At 44.8% G+C, this 24,788-nt stretch overlaps 1 protein-coding gene across 1 annotated transcript; it reads right to left on the reverse strand.

Moving 5' to 3' along the window:
• Window positions 1–2,666: 2,666 nt before the first annotated feature.
• On the reverse strand, window positions 2,667–4,387 carry LOC123094601 (peroxidase 43-like). The gene is made up of 4 exons (XM_044516576.1): window positions 4,085–4,387; window positions 3,796–3,981; window positions 3,551–3,713; window positions 2,667–3,457 (listed from the first exon to the last, which is right to left on the reverse strand). Exons 1-4 carry the CDS (start codon window positions 4,295–4,297, stop codon window positions 3,030–3,032), a joined length of 990 nt encoding a protein of 329 aa, XP_044372511.1. The 5' UTR covers window positions 4,298–4,387; the 3' UTR covers window positions 2,667–3,029.
• Between the last annotated feature and the right edge of the window lie 20,401 nt (window positions 4,388–24,788).

Below are 24,788 nucleotides of genomic sequence, written 5' to 3' on the forward strand. Positions count from 1 at the left end.
ATAGCGACCCAAAATTTTGTGTACATGCATGTTTAACACCGCAATATAACATGCCAAAATTTCACCAATATACGTGCGTGCATCTAAAATGTAAAAAAAATGACAAAATACAAATTTGGGTTTTGCTTTCTGTTGATTTTGGGCTGAAATTTTGTCTTTTTTGTGCAGCATATAGCACAATGTATTATTGAAAAAGAATCACAATTATTTAGACCACATGCATGCATATTCATGTAAAAAGACCATTTTCTTCAAATCTTTTAAGCACCTCTTTTGAGGTGTTAAAAAAAAGCTCTAATGCACCTTTGCACAGAAAGTCCGCTTTAGGCCACGCTTGGTTCGTCGTTTCTCCATCGAATTTATTTTCCACCTGTAACTATTTCCACCAGTATTAAACTGGGTACCCATCAAAACAGGGTGGAAAGAAATTGAAGCGTGGAAGGTGTGTATTAAGGTCCTGTTTGGTTCATAAGTCTTAGGACTTTTTTTAGTCCCAACTTATAACTATCAAGTCCCTAAAAAGTCCTTACCTGTTTGGTTCCTGGGACTTATAAGTCCCTATAAGACCATATTACAACTATAAGTCCCTATAAATCCCTCCTTGAGAGTCTTATTTCATAAGTCCCAAATGCCCACTTTAAGTCCCTATAAGTCCCTCCTGTTTGGTTTAGATGAGACTTATAGGGATTTTTTTAAGTCCCTAAGCCAATAAGTCCCTGGAAACAAACACCCTCTAATTTTTTCTAGCGGAAGGCACGAACAGGCTTGTTTTTTGGATCTAAACAGCCAACCAAGCGGGTATTTCCGAGAAGCACGTAGAAATCCCTGCCATACTCTGCCTTTGAGTCATTGACAGGTGGGCCCCATGCTCTGTAGGACCCATGTGTCAGTGACTCAAAGTAGGCTACCCCACGGCAGGGATCCTCGTCGGGGAGAAGAAAAGATGATTGGGATAGGCATTGATCTTCTTGTGTAAAGGCACTTGTTTGGAACCAAACCTACTTGGTTATGGAAATTCTTTTAGAAGTAACCAAACACTCCAACACTCCACGGCGTCCGCACTTCAGCAGCGTGTATCGCAGTTCAACTGCACAATCTAGTGGACTCATAAATAGCCGCCCGATCAGCTTTCGTTAGGCAACCATTCTCATGCATTTATGAAACTGAATTCTACCTTCTTCCGACGGTAACAGATGTACAGTTTCAAACACCGGACCCAGAAGCTGGAAGAAAAGTATATAGTACTCCCCCGTCCTATAATATAAAACGTTTTTTGACACCACACTAGTGTTAAAAAACGTCTTACATTATGGGACGGAGGGAGTAGTTCTGTAAGATTCTTGGTTTCTCACAGCAGTTAAATTTTATCGGATTTGCTAATTCTCGTATACTCCCTCCGTAAAAAAATATAAGAGTGTTTAGATCGCTAACTCCTAAGCCATCGATTAATCAAACAAAAAAAAGAAAAGAAAAAAAGAACCCATACAACTCCTCGCGTAAAATCAAATAGTGTAGGGTTCTGACAAAAGAAAGGATAAAAATAACTTGCAGTGTTAAGGGACAGGCCAATTGATGCAATACTACTAATACTAGTAGCTCTAAATTTGCAGCTACTCAATGCGAAAAAAAAGTTCTCGTCCCCAATAAAGACAAACCCAGCTAACACTGCCTACTTCCTACTCCGCCAACTACCCGAACAGAGCATAGAAGCAAAGGCCATTCCATCAACAGGGCAGTACACTTTCACTCAATGATATGTTGCAGCTACCCATTTGCCTCCTCCAGCTGACACATTCAGCGCTCGCAGCTTGGATTCTACCACATGAATATGCACAGGAGTTTTCTTTCTTCGCGGTGACCAATTTGGTAAACCCAGGAGAAACGCATTAACTGAGGTCTTCCTTACAGTTCCATGCACCTCGTGAAAGTAAAGATTCCATTGGGAGCTCTTTCGACGAGATTTTGTCCTCGACAATCCCAGGTCCCTGAGTAGCAACGACGACGAGCTCTGCTACGGCCTCGACACTTGATTGTAGTACAAAGATTGTACATAGTACTCCTATATACCAGAAGAAGATTTTGTTTTGCAACATTTGACACTTCTTTCCAATTGCAGTTGGCACAGATAAATACCCCAAAAATCCAAGACAAGACCGTAAATTACACCTCCACTTAATTGCACATATGGTGTGTGTAGTGTACATACAAGCATACAGAAGCACATCTTATACCCTACAACAACAACAACAACAACAAAGCCTTTAGTCCGAAACAAGTTGGGGTAGGCTAGAGGTGAAACCCATAAGATCTCGCAACCAACTCATGGCTCTGGCACATGGATAGCAAGCTTCCACGCACCCCTGTCCATAGCTAGCTCTTTGTCGATACTCCAATCCTTCAGGTCTCTCTTAACGGACTCCTCCCATGTCAAAATCGGTCGACTCCGCCCTCTCTTGACATTCTCCGCACGCTTTAGCCGTCCGCTATGCACTGGAGCTTCTGGAGGCCTGCGCTGAATATGCCCAAACCATCTCAAACGATGTTGGACAAGCTTCTCCTCAATTGGTGCTACCCCAACTCTATCTCGTATATCATCATTCCGGACTCGATCCTTCCTCGTGTGGCCACACATCCATCTCAACATACGCATCTTCGCCACACCTAACTGTTGAACATGTCATCTTTTAGTCGGCCAACACTCCGCGCCATACATCTTATACCCTAGCTATGAATTTAATCTCGCTTCCGGCCGCTGCAAAAGAGAAAACTGCACAGATCCTTGGCTGTACGTACTAGACCTTGGCGCCAGAATCACATGAACCCACTAAATTTCCCCTCTCTCTTTTCAATAACATGTATACAATAAATTGAAGAAGAAGAAAAGCCATGAAAGCGCCACGAGACCGGGCCATGCACCCACGAGATGCATGTCCGCATGGGCTAGCTAGTGCTTTTCATCTCCAGCTAGCCAACCAGTACTCCGGCCGGCAGCGCAATGAATGGAATCTGGATCCATGGACGGGTCTCTCTCAGTTGAACTTGGAGCAGACCTTCCTGACCTCCCCGCTGGCGCCGGTGAGCACGCCGATGCTGCCCATCTTCACCATGGAGTCCGCGAAGTCCTGGCGGAAGTAGGGCCCGAAGATGGTGCTGAGGAGGCCCGAGTAGGAGTCCACCACGTCGACGGTGCTGGTGTCGTTGTAGAGCGCCGCGTCGGAGGCGATGACCGCGAAGCCGTTGCGGATGTTGCGGAGGATGGAGGTGTCGAAGACGCTCTCGCTGCCGCGGTCCAGGGAGACGCGCGAGTTGGAGTCTCCCGGCGCGCACCGGGACTTGAGCTCTGACAGGAAGCCGTCCGGGATCGACGGGTCTGACCCGAGCCCGCCGCCCGGGAGCGGGAAGCTGTAGAGCCGCTGCTGGATGAAGAAGCACGCCGTCGTGCCCACCGTGTGCGCCGCTGCATGCATGCCGCCATCGACGGGTTAGGGACAGGGGTTCATGATCGACCGAGGGAGCGCAAGGAAAGAGGTGGGTTGGTTTGCTTGGTTACAGCTGAGGAGGACGAGGTCCTTGTCGTCGAGGCCGCTGGCTCGGAACTTGGAGCGGAGCACCTGGGCGGAGTCGCGCACGTCCGGCAGCACGTCAGCGTCCCGCACGTTGGACACCTTCCCGTCGCGGCGCCCTGTCGGCACGTCGAACGACGGCCCGCCGGTCTGCACCAAAGAAACCGATCAATTCCCACTGCCATCCATGCAGGCATATGCGCAGCGCGCACGAGAATGTTACTGTACTTACGAATGCGACGGCGTCGCGCGCGGCCAGGACGACGACGTCGGCGCACGAGACGACGCCGGGGCACTCCGACTCGAGCTGCGCCTTGGCGTTCTCGATGACGTCCATCCCGCGGAGCCCCTGGTGCTTGTTGTTGTCCACCTCCGCGTTGTTGCTCCCGCCCTTGATCAGCACCGACGCGTCGCACCCCTGAGATCGAGAGGCGCAGAACCAGCCGAATTCCCACGTCAAACACACGACGAATTACTGCCTTTACCCTGGCGAATTGCCGAGGGAGAGCGCGCGTGCGTACCCTGACGAAGCAGTCGTGGAACTGGAGACGGAGGAGGGCGGGGAGGATGGTGGAGTCGGCGGCGGCGGTTCCCCGGACGACGGACGCGACGGTGGATTCGGCGCTGGGGCACGACTTGGAGTAGAACCCCACCTGCAGCTGCCCACTGGAGCTGGAGACGCAGGCTCCTAGCACCACCAGCAGCAGGGCCACGGCACCGCTGGCAGTACCCATCTTAGAAAAGAATCTAGAGAGCGAGGAGCTCGCGAGAGAAAGAGAGAAAGAAAAGGCCCGAGGAGAGCTAGGATCAAGGTCCTCTGCGCTGCGTTAATGGGGTTTTATAAGCTCTCGTCCGGTGAAGAAGTAGAACCGTAGGCCAGCCAACACATGGATGATTTGACCTCACCGCAAAGAGTAGGTGCCAAGCATTTAGTGGTAAAAAACTGCATACTGCAGCATGCAGGCATGCAGGCAGGCATACTCCTAGAACAAGATAGTATAACCTTGCCGAGGTGAAAGTTTGTCATATTTGGAGTACAGGTGTCACCGTGTCAGGTAGCAATACATAATTTCACGAACAACAATCTGGACCAGTATTTACTGTAGTACTGAAGACATGCATGAAAGCCCAAGTGAGGATTTCACGAGGAGGATTCTGGTGGGAGATCTGATCGAAATGTGCCGCATAGATTCTTCGTGCGTCCTTTCGAATTTATAACGTGAAAGAAAATGTCGAGTACGGCGAAGCTGATGAATCTACCACCTAGCCCCAGAAGTTGATCTCCCAATTCAATCTTTGCGGGGACACGGCCATGAATGCCATACACGGTTCCGGGAATAGCCGGGGAGAGAAGTTCCTCCTGGACCATGGTAAGCCTGGCCGGCCATGCGTCCATGTGCGCAGGCCACCGGCCGGTATTGATGCGCGCGGCTCCAGCGTGCCACAATTTATGGCCCAGTTGTCACGGCAAAAGGGCATGCGGCAAGTTGCCGGCGAGTGAGTAAAGATTTGCTGCTGCGGCATTGCAGCTTGCATGCCATGCCATGCCATGAGATGGTCGCAGCCGGATTGCCTCAACTACGAAAGTGTGCGAGTTCTCCCCTGATTTTGGGGTTTTGGGGCTTTATGACAGAGCAATTCCGTGCAGGGAAACGCTTGCATCATGGGTTTGGAAACCATGTTCGTTGTCCAGGCATGCACAAGGCCGGTAATGGACTGTTTTTTCTGTTAGAGTTGTACCCCAACTCTAGCACAATTGTCATATTCGCAGCCTTCATAACTTGTATGGAGCGTGCTTTACAAAGTTTTGGGGGCTATAAGGGCTGTGAGCAAATACATAGTCATCAAAACACACAATTAATCTATTTCTCTTTCTATTTACTTCTTACCTCAATCGAACAATTACTATAATTTAGCTCAAATTGTTCACCAATTCAGCAAAAATCATTAATCCGAATACAATAAATAGTCAAAATGCAAAAATAATCCGACCAACTATTTTGAGTAAAAGTAAATGAAATGTAAATAAATCTAAATAAACTATCTCCTAGCTAGCTGTCAATGATGCTGAATGAAATCCTCCTTCGCCGGATTAACAAACTACAATGACAACAAGATTGCTATTCTAGTCATCAACTAGAGTTCCCAACTTTTATTTATTTAGTGTAAATGATGGCAATGGTTAAATTGGACATCAATACAATATCTCATCTCTAAATAGGAGCTACTTCATATATTGTTTTAATAGTGTAAAGAATGTGTGAAAACTATTGCCAAGTATTCAATAGTAATAAATCAAATTCAAGATCGATGTTCTTATCAAGTTTTAACTATCCCAAGCATGTAAGTTTACAAGTTCTGAACCAACTCATAAAAATATGCCCAAGATATCACAATAAAATCATGTCAACCAAGTTCAAACTTTCCAATAGGTATAAGTGAAGCACGGAAAGTTAACAATGTTTCTACACCACTTCTTTGACTCTAGTAGATTTATGTGAAGCACATAGAGTAAATAATCAAGCCAAGCAAACCCCTTTCACTTATTGACATAATGACCGGAGGTGATGATTATACTTTATTCAAAAAGAAAAATATGTTCCAAGATAAATGCATAAAAGCAATGGATGGATAAAGGTTTAGTGAAGTGATACTACAAAGGTTGTCGAAGAAGGGGGATGCCCATTTGTTGTTTGAGTCTTCTTGGAAAAAAATGGGGGTTCCTTGGGCATCCCCGAGCTTAAAGCTCGCACTCTCTTGGTCTTCCCTTGATGGTGATGGCATCCCTAATGAAGTAAACTTTTATCCAAACACAACTTAAACAAAACTGTGAGTTTTGTTAGTCCATAGAAAATCACTAATAGCTCTAGTTGTTGTATATAAAACATGGAAACATGGTAAAACATTAGTTACAACAAGGAACACAATAATAGGCTCTCCTGATGAAGGAGAAACCAAAAGTATGCAAACATATAGCTAACATTCAAGTTGCACAACAACCTGTCAAAACAGACGAGCAGGTAAAGACACAACTTTCAGAAATACTTACATAACTCACAAATTTTTGAAATAATTAGAGTAAATACTAGACATACATGATTCAATTATCTAGGTATTTCAATATTTTATCATGCCCTAGCAATTTTGGGGGATGTTTGCAGTAACAGCAAAACCGTAGTTTCACAAGACACTACCAACATAGTCATAACATTGAAGTTAATGGCAAAACTTAGCACCTTATTAAAAGAAAAGAAAAGAAAAACAAAATTGCTACACAGGTATAGAAATTGTGACTATATTGGAAGTAAAATAAAAAGACATAACTACAGGGTGCCTCCCACAAGTGCTTTATTTAATGCCTTTGAGCTAAGCACAGTTATTGTGAACGATATTCAAGTTTTATCATCTCCACTTCCACCACATAAGTGGAAAATATTATTTCATATGGTTCCTTACAAGGTAGTGGATTTATCAAATGTGAAACTCTCTCTTGCTCATCAATGATTCTCATGAAGAAGGAAACGAGGTCCCCTTCTTCACCCACATGCCCTTTTGCCTTTCCACAAGGTTCTTGTGAAGATAGCCAACACAATTTCTCATATATAGCTTTAGCAATACGTTCTAATTTGTTCTCAATTGTGGCCTTAGATAAGGGTTTGTAAAAATCTTCCTTATTCCATCGTAAAAACCCAATACAAATTCTTCTTATCTCATTATATCATTGGCCCAAGGATTTACTACTAGGATTTTACAATACCAAAGACCTCTCGTGCATCCCTTATAGTAGGTTCAAAAACCCTAATAATGGTATTAAAAATATATTTCTTGTTGTAATCCTCTTTCATATTTTCAGTTCCAAGAATATTCTTTGTAATTTAGAGTGAAGATAAAAGTACATTCTAGATCACCTACAATTTCAATCATAGATTCACAATAGGAATGCGTGGTTCTCAACTTCTCATGATATAGTATTTTTGGTGGCTATTTAATTTTTCTAACAAAGGTTGGGGGAAAATCAACGGTTACCTTACTAGGAACAAAGTTTCCATTATAACTACCAAAACTGATCCTTCTCATTCTAGGAAAAGGTTCCATTGCAACAAACTAGAAAAGAGAAACCAGTTGCCCAAATTATAATTATTTTAGGAGTTTATGGTATTTTGGAAAAATAAAAAGACTAACAATGATAAACATTAATAGTTGAGGAAAATAAATAAAAGAATGAAGATAATAAAAGTGATACATAACCTCTGATATAAGATTACATTCTCGGCAACGGCGCTAGAAACTGTTGGATGCTTGTAGGTGATTAAACCAATGCAAGGTAGTTGAGTCTCCAAGTGCAAGGGTTTGTATAAAGTAATAAGTTTCCCTTAGTGAGAACGAAGGAGTCAATCTGTGGAGGCATATGTTTCCTACACCAATGATAAATTCTGCAACACAGATAAAACTTCCCTTGTGCCCCCAACAACATTAAGGTGCTAACCTTGCTAGATTTGTGTAACATCCCAATTTTCAATTTGGATGTTATTTATAGATCATTCATATGCATCCATGATTTATGCATTTTGTTTCATTTGTTTTAGTTGAATTTTGATCTTAGAACCTTAAGCAACTCAAGGACCAAATTGAGAGAGTTGGAAGTTTCCCAAAAATCCATTTTTGATTTTTCAAAATTCAGAAAATTGGATCAAATTGTTTTTTAATTATTTTCCAATTATTTTGCAAATAAATAAAATAAAGAGAGAATATAAAAGGACTTGTTCAAAAACAACAAAGAAATATTGGAAATTGATTTTTTGAATTTTTGGATACTTTATTTGATTTTATTTGCAAGTTTATTTATTTAATTGTGGAGTAATTAGTACTAAAAAGTATGTTTTTAGTTTAGGCAATTAGGCCCATAAAAATGTTCACTAGGTCATTAATAAGGCCATATATTTATGTGAATTTTTCTGTTATTTTTAGATATATTTTTATATTAGTTCTTCATGTTTCTCTTCTGTGGAAAAATTGTTTTATAAAAAAAAAGAGTTCCCGCCGCCGAACCGGGCCAGGCCAGGCCAGCCAGCCGCGCCTCGCGCCAACTCTGACCGGGAGTCTGGCCGCCGCACGGGAGCGCCGCCGCCATCGTGTCCACCTCGGGCACGCCTCGCCGCCGCCTTGCCCCTCCTCCAGGCCGCCCCTCCCCTCCTTCTTTATAAGCCGGACCCTCCGGGACCTCTCTTTCCTCCCCCCAAGCCGCCGAAGCCACAGTCGCCGCCATCTGCGCTGCCGCCTCGCGCTGCACCACCCCACCGCTCTACCGTCGCCGCCGCCCCGCAAGCCGAAGCCGATGCCGCCGCCCCCGCCCGAGCCGAAGTCGCCGCCGCCGTCTGCCTCACCGCCGACGCCGTCCGCCACCGCGGTAGCCCCCGACCCTCTTGTCTGTCCGATCTAGATCTAACGATCCAGATCTATTTCATTTTTTCGGAATCGTTTTCTTTATTTAGCGAGCGTTCGCTCGTTACGTCTCTACAGCGAACGGTTTTCGTTCTTTAGGTTTCTGTAGCGAACATTCGTTCGTTAGATTTTTCTTTTTCTTTTATTTTTCTAGCAGGGACCTATCCGCTAGTTTTTATTTATAGTCTAGCCCCTGCATTTCGAACTAACACAATTTTTTTGCTCGTTTGCCCGAATTCGATGAAACCAACGCCAAAATCTTCAGAGCCATCTCATCTATCGAGTAAACCAATTCAAAAATATTTTTGAAAGATTTAAAATTTGAATTTCAAGCAGATTTGTATTTGAACTTCTTTTGCTCGTAACTTGAGTTTCGTAGCTCCGTTTTAGTTGATTCTTTTTGCAAATCGAAGCTCTTCACATGTACTTTCTGTTAAAACCTAATCCACATAATTATGGTACTGTTAAAAATGTTTTCTGTTTAGAGTAGTTATTTGCTTGTTTTTGAGTTTTCTAAATCTTTTTTTCTGGTTTTCTTTGCATATTTTGCTTGAGTGCTTATTTATGCTATTGTTTGTTTACGATAGATTTTCCGGAGTGTGAAGCTTGTTATTATGAATCTCTAGAGTTTTCCAATCATCGGCAAGGCAAGTTACACTTTGATCATACTCTTTCATACCCAGTTTTTACTATGCATTAGTTCCACCCTCAAAGATTGCACGAGTATGATTGGGAACATGTGGTTTTGCTATGTAGTTCATGAGGTAGGAACCTATTACCTTTGATCACCCCGAGATATACGTTATGCTCATAAATTGCTTAGCCATGCTCGTAGATGAGGATTGGTATGGGTGATTCATGAAAGTTGCGAGAGTAATAATAACTAAGGGAAAGTTAAGGTGAAAACTTTAATACACATCTAGGTGGATTGTTTGGGGCACCTGGAGAAACCAGTGCTTGCCCAAGGGAAATCCCGGAGTACCCGTGTGATTACCCTAGGTCCGCCACCCAGGCTCAAAGGGATCATATGATATTTCATGCCTAAAAACTTCCGTGTGCAGCCACAAGCCATTATGGGCTCTGGCATAGTTGAGTAAGTTGTGTCACCTCTTTCCGTGGTAGACTAGCAGATGTAGAGGGAAAGTAGGTGTACCGGTCTACCCAGGGTTTAGAGGGAATGCTTCAGAAAGACTATGTCTCAATCTTCCAATCATGAATGCGGTCGAGTCTTGCGGGGAAAAGTGCGCAAACCTCTGCTGAGTGTACAAACTGATCATGATTAGCCGTGTCCCCGGTTATGGACAATTTGAGTATCTAGAAGTGAATTATTTGTTGATCTCATCACTCTTTAATTAATGTATTGGGTTTATTATTTATACTTGGTAATTTTGGGATTGAGTTGGAGGAACCTTCTCAATAATGGCATAAACTTGGTAGTAAATAAAATTTATTCCTTTGTTGTAGGAAAAAATTAGCTTTATGCAAAAATTAAACTTAGGGCCTCCACCAGCCAAATATGCATGTAAATATAGTCTCTTTCAATCATTTGCTCTTTAGTGTGATTTTTCCAGCATATTCCATGTGCTGACCTACACGGCTGCAACGTCTCATGTTGCAAAGTTTTTCGACGAAGAATAATGTGTGCTAGGTCGTTGCACTCAGTTTTTTCGTGGAGTTGATGGACTCACTTATCTTTGAAGCTTCCGCAGTTATTTTATTTAGTTGGCCTTCAACCATATTTTTGTAATAAATACTCGTTATGAGGACCTCAATGTAATAAGTGTGTGATTGAACTCTGTTATAATTCCTCGAGTACTATGTGTGTCAGCATACTGATCCAAGGATGATACTTAAGCACAGAGACTTTGATCCATTGGGATCGGGTCGCTACAAGATGGTATCAAAGCCCACATTGATTGTAGGACGCGACCACTAGGAAAAGCCACGTGATACTCTTCTCTATTCATTTCTAATTCTCCTCTATTTCTACTCTATAGATGTCGGACCCCAGGAACAAGTTCACTCAGCCGGATGACAACACCCCCTTTGGAAGACACTTGGAGGAAGTCACGAAATACCTGAACATCGGTCTACCAAGCTTACCGGAACCTTCACTGCAACTTTACCAGAAGAGGAGCGCTGGAGGATCAAAGTTCGTGTTTCGGGAAGGACTTTTGCACCAACTACCAAACCCATCAAGTTTACTTTGGACGCACCAACTTGGAGCTTAGGAAAGAGCATGGTCGCCCATATCACCTTTGGAGGCATTTGTGAGGTGTACCACAAGGATCTTGAAGACACCGTCTACCAGATATGTGGACGCCGGGATGAGCAACGAGAGATGGTTCGCACCAGGAAGGATGGATCTATTGCAGCGTACATACAGAAGATGGATCAACACATTCGTCAATATGAGAATCAGATGTGCGCCATCACGAAGAAGACCAAAAAGGTGATGACCAGGAATATTGAGCTAGAAGAGGAACTCAAAGCAACCTGCGATGGATTTGAAGAGGAAATTGCTGTGCTACTGGAGAAGAATGAAGACATGAAGAGGAGGCTAGGAATACCCGAGGTGAAACAAGAACGTGAAGTGAATATTCATGAATACGACTACATCATACTAGATGACACAGGCAGTGATGAAGATGAAGACAGTGATGAGGATGAAGACAGTGACGATGATGCTGGTGATCATGATTATGAGCCCATGGAGTCTTTCACCGATCAAAATTTCTAGACGACCACCATATTGTTAGTGGAGTTCTTCCAAGTAGTCAGAAATCATTCATGAGATTTTGTAATAGTAGCTTAGATCGATTGTGTGAATCTTGTTTGAATTCGAGTGGTGTGATTTGAATATGTTTGTCTCATATGCATATGGGTAGTGAAATCTCTCTTAGACCTTATTCCATTCTGTTTTCTCACCCCACTAACCCATCAGATGCCTCCGAGACGTGACCCCGAATTCACTTTTCCGCTGGAGCGCACCTGGTTGATCCAACAGCAGAATGCCTTGATGTAGGTGATCATCCAGAACCAAGGCAAAAACAACAACAACCCACCGCCACCACCCCCAGTTGACAACCTAGTCCATTTTCTAAGGTTGAATCTACTGGTGTTCTCTAGCAGGACCGAGCCGATTGTTGCTGATGATTGGCTCTGCAAGATCAGAAGGGAGCTAACAACTACTGGATGCATGGATGCGGAGAGAGTGCTCTTTGCCGCACATCAGCTTGATGGACCCGCAACCTCTTGGTGGGAGAATTTCACCGCCACCTACCCCATTGCTACAGTTACATGGGATCAGTTTCAGCAGGCCTTTCGCACCGCACATGTCTTAGCTGGAGCCATGAGTTTGAAGAGGCATGAGTTCCGCAACTTACGCCAGGGAACTCGTACGTTGGTGCACTATGTGGATGATTTCAACAAGTTAGCTCGCTATGCCCCAGATGATGTGGCCACAGATGCCCCGAAGCAGGAGAAATTTCTTGAGGGACTCAATGATGAGCTGAGTATGCAGTTGATGGTGGCAACCTTCAACAACTACCAGGATCTGGTAGACATGACCCTCATGATTGAAGGCAAGCAACAAGATATATAGATCCGCAAACGAAAGTATGGACAGGGGAAGTACAACTCTGGAGCTTAGCAGAAACCCCGCTATTCCCCGTACTCGGGAGGGCACACTCATCTACCCATGGAGGACATAACCATGGGGTCCATTCGCACAATGTATGAAGTTCACACAACCATAGTGGCCCTAAGAATGGTAATGGGAATGGAGGAAGCAACAGTTAGAGCCGTTCCAACCCCGCAACACCCGCAAAGAAAGATCTGAGTCACATTACCTGTTTCAAGTGCGGGAAGACCGATCACTACGCCACTGAATGTCCTGAGCCAAAGAATGGAAATGGCAATGGTAGATCTGGAAAGAAGCCCAACCCTTTCACCAGAGGTCAGGTGAATCATGTCAATGTGGGGGACATTGACGAGCAGTCGGACGCAGTTGTCGGTAAGTTTTCGATAAATGCATTTACAGCCCTTGTTCTTTTTGACACTGGTGCATCGCCTTCATTCATATCAAGGTGATATGTGGACAAGTTTAAGTTGCCAACCGTAGCCCTTAAGTCACCTATGTTAGTGAGTTCCCCAGGAGCAGAGTATATGGCTAGTCGGGGATGTTATCAGTTGCCATTAACCATAGGTAGACACGTTTTCCTCACATACGTCATTATCCTGGAGTCACAAGGATTGGATGTGATCCTAGGCATGGATTGGCTATCCAAGTACGAGGGAAACATCGATTGTGCCAGTAAATCGATTCTTCTCACCACCCCAAAGGGAAAAAGGATCAAGTATGTGTCTAGGCATGCTCCAAGGAGGACTCAAGTGAATTCCCTTTCGAGAATTGTTCAGGAAGAAGTTCCACTTGTGAAGGATTATCCCGATGTATTTCCACAGGAATTACCAGGCATGCCACTAGACTGAGACATAGAGTTTCTGATCGAATTGTTGCCAGGCACTGGACCAATATCCAAGAGACCTTATCGAATGCCCGCCAATGATCTAGAGGAATTAAGAAGCAGATTAAGGAGTTATTGGAGAAGGTTATATTCGACCGAGTTCATCACCGTGGGGAGCCCTAGTGCTTCTAGTTGAGAAGAAGGATGGATCCTTGAGGATTGTTGTTGATTATCGTGCGTTGAATAAGGTGACAATCAAGAACAAATACCCTCTGCCGATGATCAATGATTTGTTTGACCAGCTACAGGGAGCTAAAGTTTTCTCCAAGATCAATCTCCGGTCAGGATATCACCAACTGAAGATCCAAGAGCAGGATAAACCTAAGATAACTTTTACCACAAGGTATGGGCTTTATGAGTATACAGTTATGTCATTTGGTTTGACTAATGCCCCTGCCTATTTTATGAGTATGATGAACAAGGTGTTCCTGGAGTTCTTGGACAAGTTCATCATGGTGTTCATTGACGATAAATGTATACTCGAAAAATGAAGAAGAACACGAGGAACATTTACGTTTGGTTCTCGAGAAGCTCAGGGAATATCAATTATATGCCAAGTTTAGCAAATGTGAGTTTTGGTTGAAGGAAGTTGGATTTCTCGGACATGTTATATCAGGAGAGGGAATAGCAGTAGACCCTACCAAGGTTGTAGTCGTCACTGAATGGTTGGCACCCACCTCAGTTGGTGAGATACGCAGTTTCCTTGGACTCGCAGGTTATAATCAGAGATTTATTGAGAATTTCTCGAAGATCGTGAAACCCATGACAGAGCAATTGAAGAAATACACCAAGTTTACTTGGACCAAGGATTCTGAGGCCAGTCTTCAGGAGTTGAAGAAACGTTTGGTTACAGCCCCAGTGCTAATTCTCCTAAATATACGCAAGGATTTCCAAATATATTGCGACTCTTCTCGTCAGGGACTTGGAGGCGTTCTTATGCAAGAAGGAAGGGTTGTTTCATATGCCTCACGTCAACTTCGACCTCATGAGTTGAATTACGCCACACATGACTTGGAGTTAGCAGCCGTAGTGCACGTGCTCAAGACCTGGAGACATTTTCTCATCGGTAATCTTGCGATGTTTACACGGATCATAAGAGTTTGAAATACGTCTTCACGCAGAAGGAGTTGAACCTCAGGCGGGGAGATGGTTGGAGCTCATAAAAGATTATGACATGAGATTGCATTATCACCTAGGAAAGACCAATGTCGTGGCTGATGCTTTGAGCCGCAAGAGTCATGGTAATACGCTCATCACAGGAGGATTACCTCAGGAGTTAGCCGATGATCTACGAGAACTTCGCTTGGAGATAGTTCCGAGAGGTCTTGTTGCAGCACTGGAAATTCAGTCCACTTTGCTGGGAAGAATCCGAGAAGCCCAGAAGACGGACAAGGAGATTGCAGAGATAAAAGAAAGGATGAGCAAAGGAAAGGCTAACGGTTTTCGTGAGGATGAGCATGAAACTTTATGGTTTGAGGATCGCATCTATGTGCCCAATGACCCAGAGATCAGGAAGTTAATTCTTCAGGAGGCTCATGATTCGCCTTATTCGATTCACCCAGGCAACACCAAAATGTATCTGGACTTGAAGGAGAGTTTCTGGTGGACAGATATGAAGAAGGATATTGCCAAGTATGTAGTAGTATGTGACGTATGTCAGAGAGTTAAGGCAGAGCATCAGAAACCAGCAGGGTTACTTCAGCCTTTGCCGATACCAGAATGGAAGTGGGATAAACTTGGCATGGATTTCATCACCGGATTACCCAGGACTCATTCAGGTAATGACTCCATCTGGGTTGTAGTTGATCGCTTGACCAAGGTGGCCCACTTCAGCCCCATGAAAACCACTTACACAAGCGCTAAATTGGCGAAGATATACATGGCCAGGATCCTATGTCTGCATGGAGTTCCGAGGACCATCATATCAGATAGAGGAACACAGTTTACTTCGAAGTTTTGGAATCAGTTACACAAAACTTTGGGTACCAGGCTAGAGTTCAGTACAATCTTTAATCCGCAGACAGATGGGTAAATCGAGAGAGTCAATCAGATTCTGGAGGACATGTTGAGAGCTTGAGCACTAGATTATGGATCCAGTTGGGATGATAATTTACCATATGCAGAGTTCTCATATAATAACAGTTATCAAGCCAGTTTGAAGATGGCCCCTTTCGAAGCTTTGTATGGAAGGAGGTGCAGGACACCATTAATGTGGGATGAAGTTGAAGATCGACAGTTGTTCGGACAAGATTTAATCAAAGATTCTGAGGAGAAGGTCAAGTCGATCCGTGATAGACTCAAAATAGCCCAGTCTAGGCAGAAGAGTCATGCGGATACTAAACGCAAGGTGGTAACCTATGAAGTGAGAGATAGAACATACCTTCATGTGTCCCCGCTTCGAGGAGTTAAACGATTTGGAGTCAAGGGAAAGTTAGCACCACGATTTGTGGGACCATACAGAGTCTTGGAACGTATGGGTGAAGTTGCCTACAAGTTGGAATTACCCGAAGGTTTATCAGGAGTTCATGATGTGTTTCGGGTTTCCCAGTTGAAGAAGTGCCATGCAGAGATGGCCGATATTCCTCTGAGAGATACAGTGCCTCTGGAAGCAATTGAGTTGGAGAGTGACCTGACATATGAGGAGAAACCCGTGAAGATTCTTGAGTTTGCCCACTGAGATACTCACAACAAGGTCATCAAGTTTTGCAAGGTTCAGCGGAGTCACCATACCGAGGACGAAGCCACCTGGGAGCAGGAAGAAGACCTCCACAAGGACGACCCACACCTATTTTCTAGCCAACCCAAATCTTGAGGGTGAGATTCATCTTAAGGGGGGGGGTAGGTTTGTAACATCCCAATTTTCAATTTGGATGTTATTTATAGATCACTCATATGCATCCATGATTTATGCATTTTGGTTCATTTGTTTTAATTGAATTTTGATCCTAGAAACCTTGAGCAACTCAAGGACCAAATTGAGAGAGTTGGAGGTTTCTCAAAAATCCATTTTTGATTTTTCAAAATTTGGAAAATTAGATCAAATTGTTTTTTTAATTCTTTTCCAATTATTTTGCAAATAAATAAAATAAAGAGATAAGATAAAAGGACTTCTTCAAAAACAACAAAGAAATATTGAAAATTGAATTTTTGGATATTTTATTTGATCTTATTTCCAAGTTTATTTATTTTATTGCGGAGTAATTAGTACTAAAAAGTTTGTTTTTAGTTTAGGCAATTAGGCCCAGAAAAATGTTCACTAGGTCATTAATAAGGCCATATATTTATGTGAATTTTTCTGTTATTTTTAGATATATTTTTATATTAATTTTTCGTGTTTTTCTTCTCTAGAAAAATTGGTTTATGTAGAAAAGGAGTTCCTGCCGTCAAACCGGGCCGGACCAGCCAGTCGGGCTAGGCCAGCCCAACCCAGCCTCGCCCCGTGCCAACTCCGGTCGGGAGTTCGGGCGCCGCACGGGAGCGCCACCGCCGCCATGTCCGCCTCGAGCACGCCTCACCACCGCCTTGCCCCTCCTCCAGGCCGCCCTCCACTTCCTCTTTATAAGCCTGACCCCCGGGGCCCTCTCTCTCCTCCTCCCAAGCCACCGAAGCCGCAGCCTCCGCCTTCTGCACCGCCGCCGCAGCCGCCTCACGCCGCAACACCCCACCGCTCTGCCGTCGCCGCCGCCCGCCGCCGCCCCACAAGCTGAAGCCGACGCCACCGGCCCCGCTCGAGCCAAAGTCGCCACCGCCATCTACCTCGCCGCCAACGCCGTCCGCCGCCGCGATAGCCCCCGACCCTCTCATCCGTCCAATCTGGATCTGACGATCCTGATCGATTTTGTTTTTTTTTGAATCGTTTTTTTACTTAGCGAGCGTTCGCTCGTTAGGTCTCTACAACGAATAGTTTTTTTCTTTAGGTTTCTATAGCGAACGTTCGTCCGTTAGATTTTTCTTTTTCTGCGAGGGACCTATCCTCTAGTTTTTATTTGCAGTTTAGCCCCTGCGTTTCAAACTAGCACAACTTTTTACTCATTTGCCCGAATTTGATGAAACCAATGCCAAAATCTTCACGGAGATCTCATCTATCTAGTAAACCAACTCAAACATATATTTGAAAGATTTAAAATTTGAATTTCAAGCAGATTTGTATTTGAACTTCTTTTGCTCGTAACTTGAGTTTCGTAGCTCCGTTTTAGTTGATTGTTTTGGCAAATCGAAGCTCTTCACATGTACCTTCTGGTAAGACCAAATACACATAATTATGGTATTGTTAAAAAGTGTTTTCTGTTTAGAGTAGTTATTTGCTTGTTTTTGAGTTTTCTGAATCTTTTCTTCGGTTTTCTTTGCATCTTTTTCTTGAGTGCTTATGTATGATATTGTTTGTTTATGATTGATTTTCAGGAGTGCGAAGCTTGTTACTACGAATTGATACGTCTCTGTCGTATCTATAATTTTTGATTGTTCCATGCCAATATTCTTCAACTTTCATATACTTTTGGCAACTTTTTATACTATTTTTGGGACTAACATATTGATCCAGTGCCCAGTGCCAGTTCCTGTCTGTTGCATGTTTTATGTTTCACACAAAACCAATATCAAACAGAATCCAAACGGGATAAAAATAGGCGGAGAATTATATTGTAATATTTGGGATTTTCCAGAGGAAGAATCAACGCGAAACGGTGTCCGGGGTGGCCACGAGACAGGGGGGCACGCCCCTACCCCTGGGCGTGCCCTGGGATCTCGTGGGCCACCCGTAAGGCGGTTGAGGCTCTACCTTTGCCGCAAGAAAGCTAATTTTATGGGAAAATCTGGGCGAAAGATTCAACCCAATCGGAGTTATGGATCTCCAGATATAAAGGAAACGGTGAAGGGGTAAATCAGGGGAACACAGAAACAGAGAGATAGATCCAATCTCGGAGGGGCTCTCGCCCCTCCCAAGCCATGGGAGCCAAGGACCAGAGGGGAAACCCTTCTCCCATCTAGGGAGGAGGTCAAGGAAGAAGAATAAGAAGAAGGGGGCCCCTCTCCCCCTTGCTTCCGGTGGGGTTTATTATTGGTGCTGTCCTATTGTGCCTTCCGTGTCACGCAAGCGTGAGGGATTCCAGCTGTAGGGTTTGCAATATGTTTATGATTTTCTTATGGTGGGTTGCGTGAGTGACTGAAACACAAACCCGAGTAACTAGGTTGTTTGCGTATGGGATAAAAGGGGACTTGATACTTTAATGCTATGGTTGGGTTTTACCTTAATGAATCTTTAGTAGTTGCGGACGCTTGCTAGAGTTCCAATCATAAGTGCATATGATCCAAGTAGATAAAGTATGTTAGCTTATGCCTCTCCCTCAAATAGAATTGCAACAATGATTGCCGGTCTAGTTATCGATTGCCTTGGACAAATAACTTTCTCATAACAAAAAGCTCTCTACTAATATTTACTTTATTGTTTCTTTATCTAAACAACCCCCAGTTTATGTTTACGTGCTCTTTATTATCTTGCAAACCTATCCTATCACTCCTACAAAGTACTTATTATTTCATACTTGTTCTAGGTAAAGCGAACGTCAGGCGTGCGTAGAGTTGTATCGGTGGTCGATAGAACTTGAGGGAATATTTATTCTACCTTTAGCTCCTCGTTGGGTTTGACACTCTTACTTATCGAAAACTGTTGCGATCCCGTATACTTGAGGGTTATCAAGACCTTTTTCTTGCGCCGTTGTCGGGGAGTCATAGCGTGAGGTCAATATTCTCGTGTGTGCTTGTTTGCTTTATCACTAAGTAATTTTTATTTGCTGTTCTTAGTTGTTCTTTATCTTTAGTTATGGATATGGAACACAAAATACCAAAAAAATTAGATGTACTTCCTACTCATGTAGATGGGGTAACTCCTAAAACCCCCGAATCTCATTATGCGAAAGATATTATGTACTACTTTGATAATCCTGAGAAAGCCCCATTTAACTTTATAATGGGAGACACATTGGATCAACATGAATACTTTAGGGATTATTGCTCGACACAAAAAGGGAAACTGTTATGGGATCAATGTATTATGTTGCGTTGGTATGCCTGGAATCTATGCTTGAGATATGATATTACTTGTTGCTCTAGGATGGAGGCTCCACACCTCCCCTTTTCATGCAAATTTAACGATAATGAAAACTTAGCTTCCTATTCTAATGGTATATATGATTACTATGATGTGGAACAAATAGAAGAATTTGTTGCTTTTGAGGCTGCCTATGATATTGAAGCTTTGTTTGAAAAGTATGAAGCTTTTGATGATGATGGTTATAGGCCGGAAAATCTTGCTATACTTGGTTATTGCTATGAAAATTATGAATAAAATTACTATATTAATGCTTTTATGAAGAAAGTCAACGCTGTCCAAGAAGAGATTAATATTTTGCAGGAAGCTATGGAAGAAGAAATTGATGAAACAATGAGTTCATTGGATGAAAAAGATGATGAGGAGAGCGAAGAACAAAAGGAGGAAGAGCGGATTAGCTACCCGTGCCCACCTTCTAATGAGAGTAACCCTCCAACTCATACATTATTTAATTCCCCTTTGTGCTTACCGAAGGATGATTGCTATGATGATTGCTATGATCCCTTGAATTTGTTTGAAATATCCCTTTTTGATGATGCTTGCTATGTTTGTGGCCAAGATGCCAATATGAATTATGCTTATGGAGATGAACTTGCTATAGTTCCTTATGTTAAACATGAAATTTTTGCTATTGCACCCATGCATGATAGTCCTATTATCTTTTGAATTCTCCCTACTACACTATATCGGAGAAGTTTATGCTTATTAAGGATTATATTGATGGGTTGCCTTTTACCATTGCACATGATGATTTTGATGAATGTAATATGCATATGCTTGCTGCTCCTACTTGCAATTATTATGAGAGAGGAACTATTTCTCCACCTCTCTATGTTTCCCATACTATGAAATTGCAAGAAACTGCTTATACTATGCATTGGCCTTTACTATGTGTGCACGAATTGTTCTTTTATGACATGCCGATGCATAGGAAGAGAGTTAGACTTCGTCATTACTTGATATATGTTACTTTGTGCTCACTACTAAATTACAAATCATTGTTAATTAAAATTGGCTTTGATATACCTTGGGATCCGGGTGGATTCATTACCTGAGCACTATATGCCTAGCTTAATGGCTTTAAAGAAAGCGCTGCCAGGGAGACAACCCGGAAGTATTAGAGAGTCATTTATTTCTGTTGAGTGCTTTCATATAGTTTAAAAACACAAAAAAATAAAAAGGGGAATGTCGGTGTCAAAACCGGCGGATCTCGGGTAGGGGGTCCCGAACTGTGCGTCTAGGCGGATGGTAACAGGAGACGAGGGACACGATGTTTTTACCCAGGTTCGGGCCCTCTTGATGGAGGTAAAACCCTACGTCCTGCTTGATTAATATTGATGATGTGGGTTACAAGAGTAGATCTACCACGAGATCAAGGAGGCTAAACCCTAGAAGCTAGCCTATGGTATGATTGTTGTTCGTCCTATGGACTAAAGCCATCCGGTTTATATAGACACCGGAGAGGGCTAGGGTTACACAAAGTCGGTTACAAAGGTAGGAGATCTACATATCCGTATCGCCAAGCTTGCCTTCCACGCCAAGGAAAGTCCCATCCGGACACGGGACGAAGTCTTCAATCTTGTATCTTCATAGTCTTGGAGTCCGGCCGATGATGATAGTTCGGCTATCCGGACACCCCCTAGTCCTGAACTCCCTCAGTAGCCCTTGAACCAGGCTTCAATGACGACGAGTCCGGCACGCATATTGTCTTCGGCATTGCAAGGCGGGTTCCTCCTCCGAATAATTTGTAGAAGATTGTGAACACCAGGATAGTGTCCGGCTCTGCAAAATAATTTCCACATACCACCGTAGAGAGAATAATATTCACACAAGTTCAATCTGCTGGCGTATTCCGTGGCATGACGTCACACCACAACCAAGCCTTTATTTGAAATGTTTTTATTGTACCACTTCAGCGCGTTTAGCGAAGCGGTTTCCTTGGCACGTCCTGTCGAAGCAGAGATCGTGTTCCCCTTATTCCGGGATTCCCATCAATACGGACATGGGTAACCCAACCGCGCCCATTGCCACGCCCCCTCCATCGAAGGTGGGTTCCAAACGGTCACGGGGACGGCTCTTGGTATTCTTCCTCTTTATAATGAGACCAAGGCCCATTCTTTTTATTCAATCTTCTATCGAATCCGCCCCTCTCCCTGAGTTCCAACACCCAGGGCTCCGAATTCAGGTACCTTCGATCCTCGACAATGTCCGGTCCTGATCTACGAGGCCGGTGGATGCCCTCCTCCGTCATGGAGGAGGACGTGCTAAAGCTGAGAGATGCCAGGTATTTAAGCTACGAGATTTCGCATAGGCTGCCTGCCCGAGGGCAAGTTATCCCAACTCCCGAGCCTGGCGAGATCGTCGTGTTCATGTCTCACTTCCGTCGGGGTTTAGGCTTCCCGACGGATCCCTTCATGAGGGGGCTCATGTTTTACTATGGGCTGGAATTCCACGACCTGGCTCCGGAGTCCATCCTCCTTATCTCATCATTCATTGTCGTTTGTGAAGCCTTCCTCCGCACTACCCCTCACTTCGGCTTATGGCTCAAAACCTTCAACGTGGAGCCGAAGATGATTGAGGGGCGTCAGGCAGAGTGCGGCGGGGCGGTTATAAGCAAGAGGGCCGAAGCTCCATGGCCCAAGGGCTCTTTCCAAGAGGAGCTCGGCTTGTGGCAACATGAGTGGTTTTATATCACCGCTCCCCGGGGCAGCAGGCAGAAGCCGCCGCCCATCTTTCGCTCGGGCCCTCCACAACAGCTGACGTCATGGGTCAACAAGGGGCGTGACTGGGGGTCGCCCAAAGACGTCCCCCTTTTGCAGGACCGGATTCGAGTCCTCCAAGAAAGGGAGATCAATTTGGTCGCAATGGTGCAGGTCATGTTGATCCGGCGCCTACTGCCCTGCAAATGTCGCCCCCTCCGCCTGTGGGAATTTAATCCGGAGGGGCCGCGAGCTCTTCAACACTTCATGGGTTTGACTCCCATGGAGATGTATAAACTGTTCTTCGAATCGCAAGAGACGCATCCGGAATTGACCGAGGACGCTGGCCTAAGCTGCAATCGCCCGGATACTGAAGTAAGTAGCCCTGTGTCCGGACACACCATCCATTTATTTATCGTGAGCTTGCCTTTTAACCAGCTATCCCTGGACAGGAGTGGATAGCACAAGCAAAACTGATACGGTGTCCGGCCCCCCTCCCTGAGACCACGCAGGATCCCATGTTAATCAAAATGTTGGAGGTTGCACCTTCAAATGAGGGCGAAGGGGGGCACGAGGAAACTGCCACCTCTGCCAAGGAGGCGTTTAGTAAGGGAGGCATCGAGAGTCCCTCCTTCCAGGGGGAGAAGCGGAACGCTTCTGAAGACCCGGAGGCCAAGGCCTCAAAGCGGGGAAAGAAATCTGTACCGGAAGGTCCTGCACCAGAAAGCGCCCCGGCCGTACTGTCTCCTCGGAGGAATCAGCCCTCTAACGAGCCATAAGTAAAAAGGGGGATTTTATAATTATTAGACACCCCTGCTTAATGTCTAAAGGTAACCGAAGTTTTTACCTTGTAGTTCGGATCTCAGCCCATCTCAGCATAGCTCATCTTCGGGAGACCTTCGTCCTGAGATGATGGAGAGCGAAACGCCTCCATCTGCCGCCCCATCGCATGGGGCGGACGGCCCTGAGGTGTCGTCGCGGAGGGTCTCCCCGAGTCCGGCGGGGCCGGAGAGTTCGGCACCCATTGGAGTACGGCCGGTGGAGCTGCATGATTTGCTTAATAGGGCGTCCATCTCAGAAGATCACCGCACATTAATGGGTAATGTGATTGAGAGGATCTCGTCCGTCGAAAGCGGGTTGTATGAGGTCGTCGGAAGTTTACTGACGGGATTTGAGGTACGCAAAAAATGACATACCTGTTGACAGTTTTGCACATGAAGTGCGCCCTGTATAGTAGCCCCTGAGACTTGGTATGCTGTCGAAAACGGCAGCGTGCCTAGGATCATAATCTCAGTTATTAACTGTCGCCTTTCCTATGCAGGTGGCGGAATGTTCGGTGGCCAGCCGGACGGATGGATTCGCCGAGCTGAAGAAGCAACTCGACGCTGCAGATGCGGACATCTCGCTGGTCAATAAACAACTTGATGAGTCACAAGGTATGTGATTGCGCCGCGGTCACTTAGTAAGGGAGCTGATGCCCATTCCTTACAAGTTGTATGCTTGATGCAGATGGTGCTGCTGCTGTGGAAGACCTTCGAGCAGAACTTGCTCGGGCCAAGGAGCAAGCCAGAAAAAGCGAGGCGTCTGCCTTGAAGGCAGCGGAAGAGCTAGAAGCCGAGAAGGCTGCTCACTGTCGAAGCAGGGAGGAGATGGCCGGAATGGCCATGAAATTAAAAGTTGCTACCAACCGCCTAGAGGTTCTTGAAGGAGAACGCCGAGCAGAGCAAGAGGACCTGAAGAAGGCCGATGCCGAAGCCAAGGATGCCCGTAGTGCGATGCGGGCTATGAAGGAGGAACTGCGTCAGGTCGGAGACATTGTGGCTGGAAAGCCCTTTATGCTGCGTAGGAAGTTCACGGATCCGAAGTATGCTCAGCTGGGCCGATTGTACGGTGCGGAGGATCCTTATCTGGACTTGGCGGCGTGTGCGGCTGACGCAGTCGTGCACTTTCGAAGCCAGGAGGATCATGAAATGGAAGAGCTTTTCAGGTCTCAATTCCATAGTCCGGAGCGTCCACTTCCATTGAGTGATCGGCTGGTTGAGTGAGCTGAGCTGAATAGATTGTCCGGACTGGCCATGACGGATGTGGTAACTCATCTGTGGCTGAAAAGCCCCAAGCCGAAGAGTTATTTTGGCTTGTTGCAGCAATTCCTTGGGACAGTGCCGCATATTAAGGCGATGAAGCGGTCAGCATGCATAGAATGTGCGCGGATGGCTCTCGCCCATGGTAAAACATACTGGGCGGAGATGGATGCCACCGCTGTTGCATCCCGGGGTTCGGACAAAAGCCGATTCCCCACCGAGCATTACTTTGAGGAAGTCCTGCAGGGCGCTCGTATAATAGAGTCGCAGTGCTTGAAAGATGTTATGTTTGAATGACATGTATGATTTCTAAGATCATGTTTATAATGCAATGACTTTTTATACTTGTGTGTTCAAGTATTGAACTATCT

This window comes from Triticum aestivum, chromosome 4B (assembly GCF_018294505.1).
Source record: "Triticum aestivum cultivar Chinese Spring chromosome 4B, IWGSC CS RefSeq v2.1, whole genome shotgun sequence".
In the NCBI taxonomy this organism is placed as follows: domain Eukaryota; kingdom Viridiplantae; phylum Streptophyta; class Magnoliopsida; order Poales; family Poaceae; genus Triticum; species Triticum aestivum.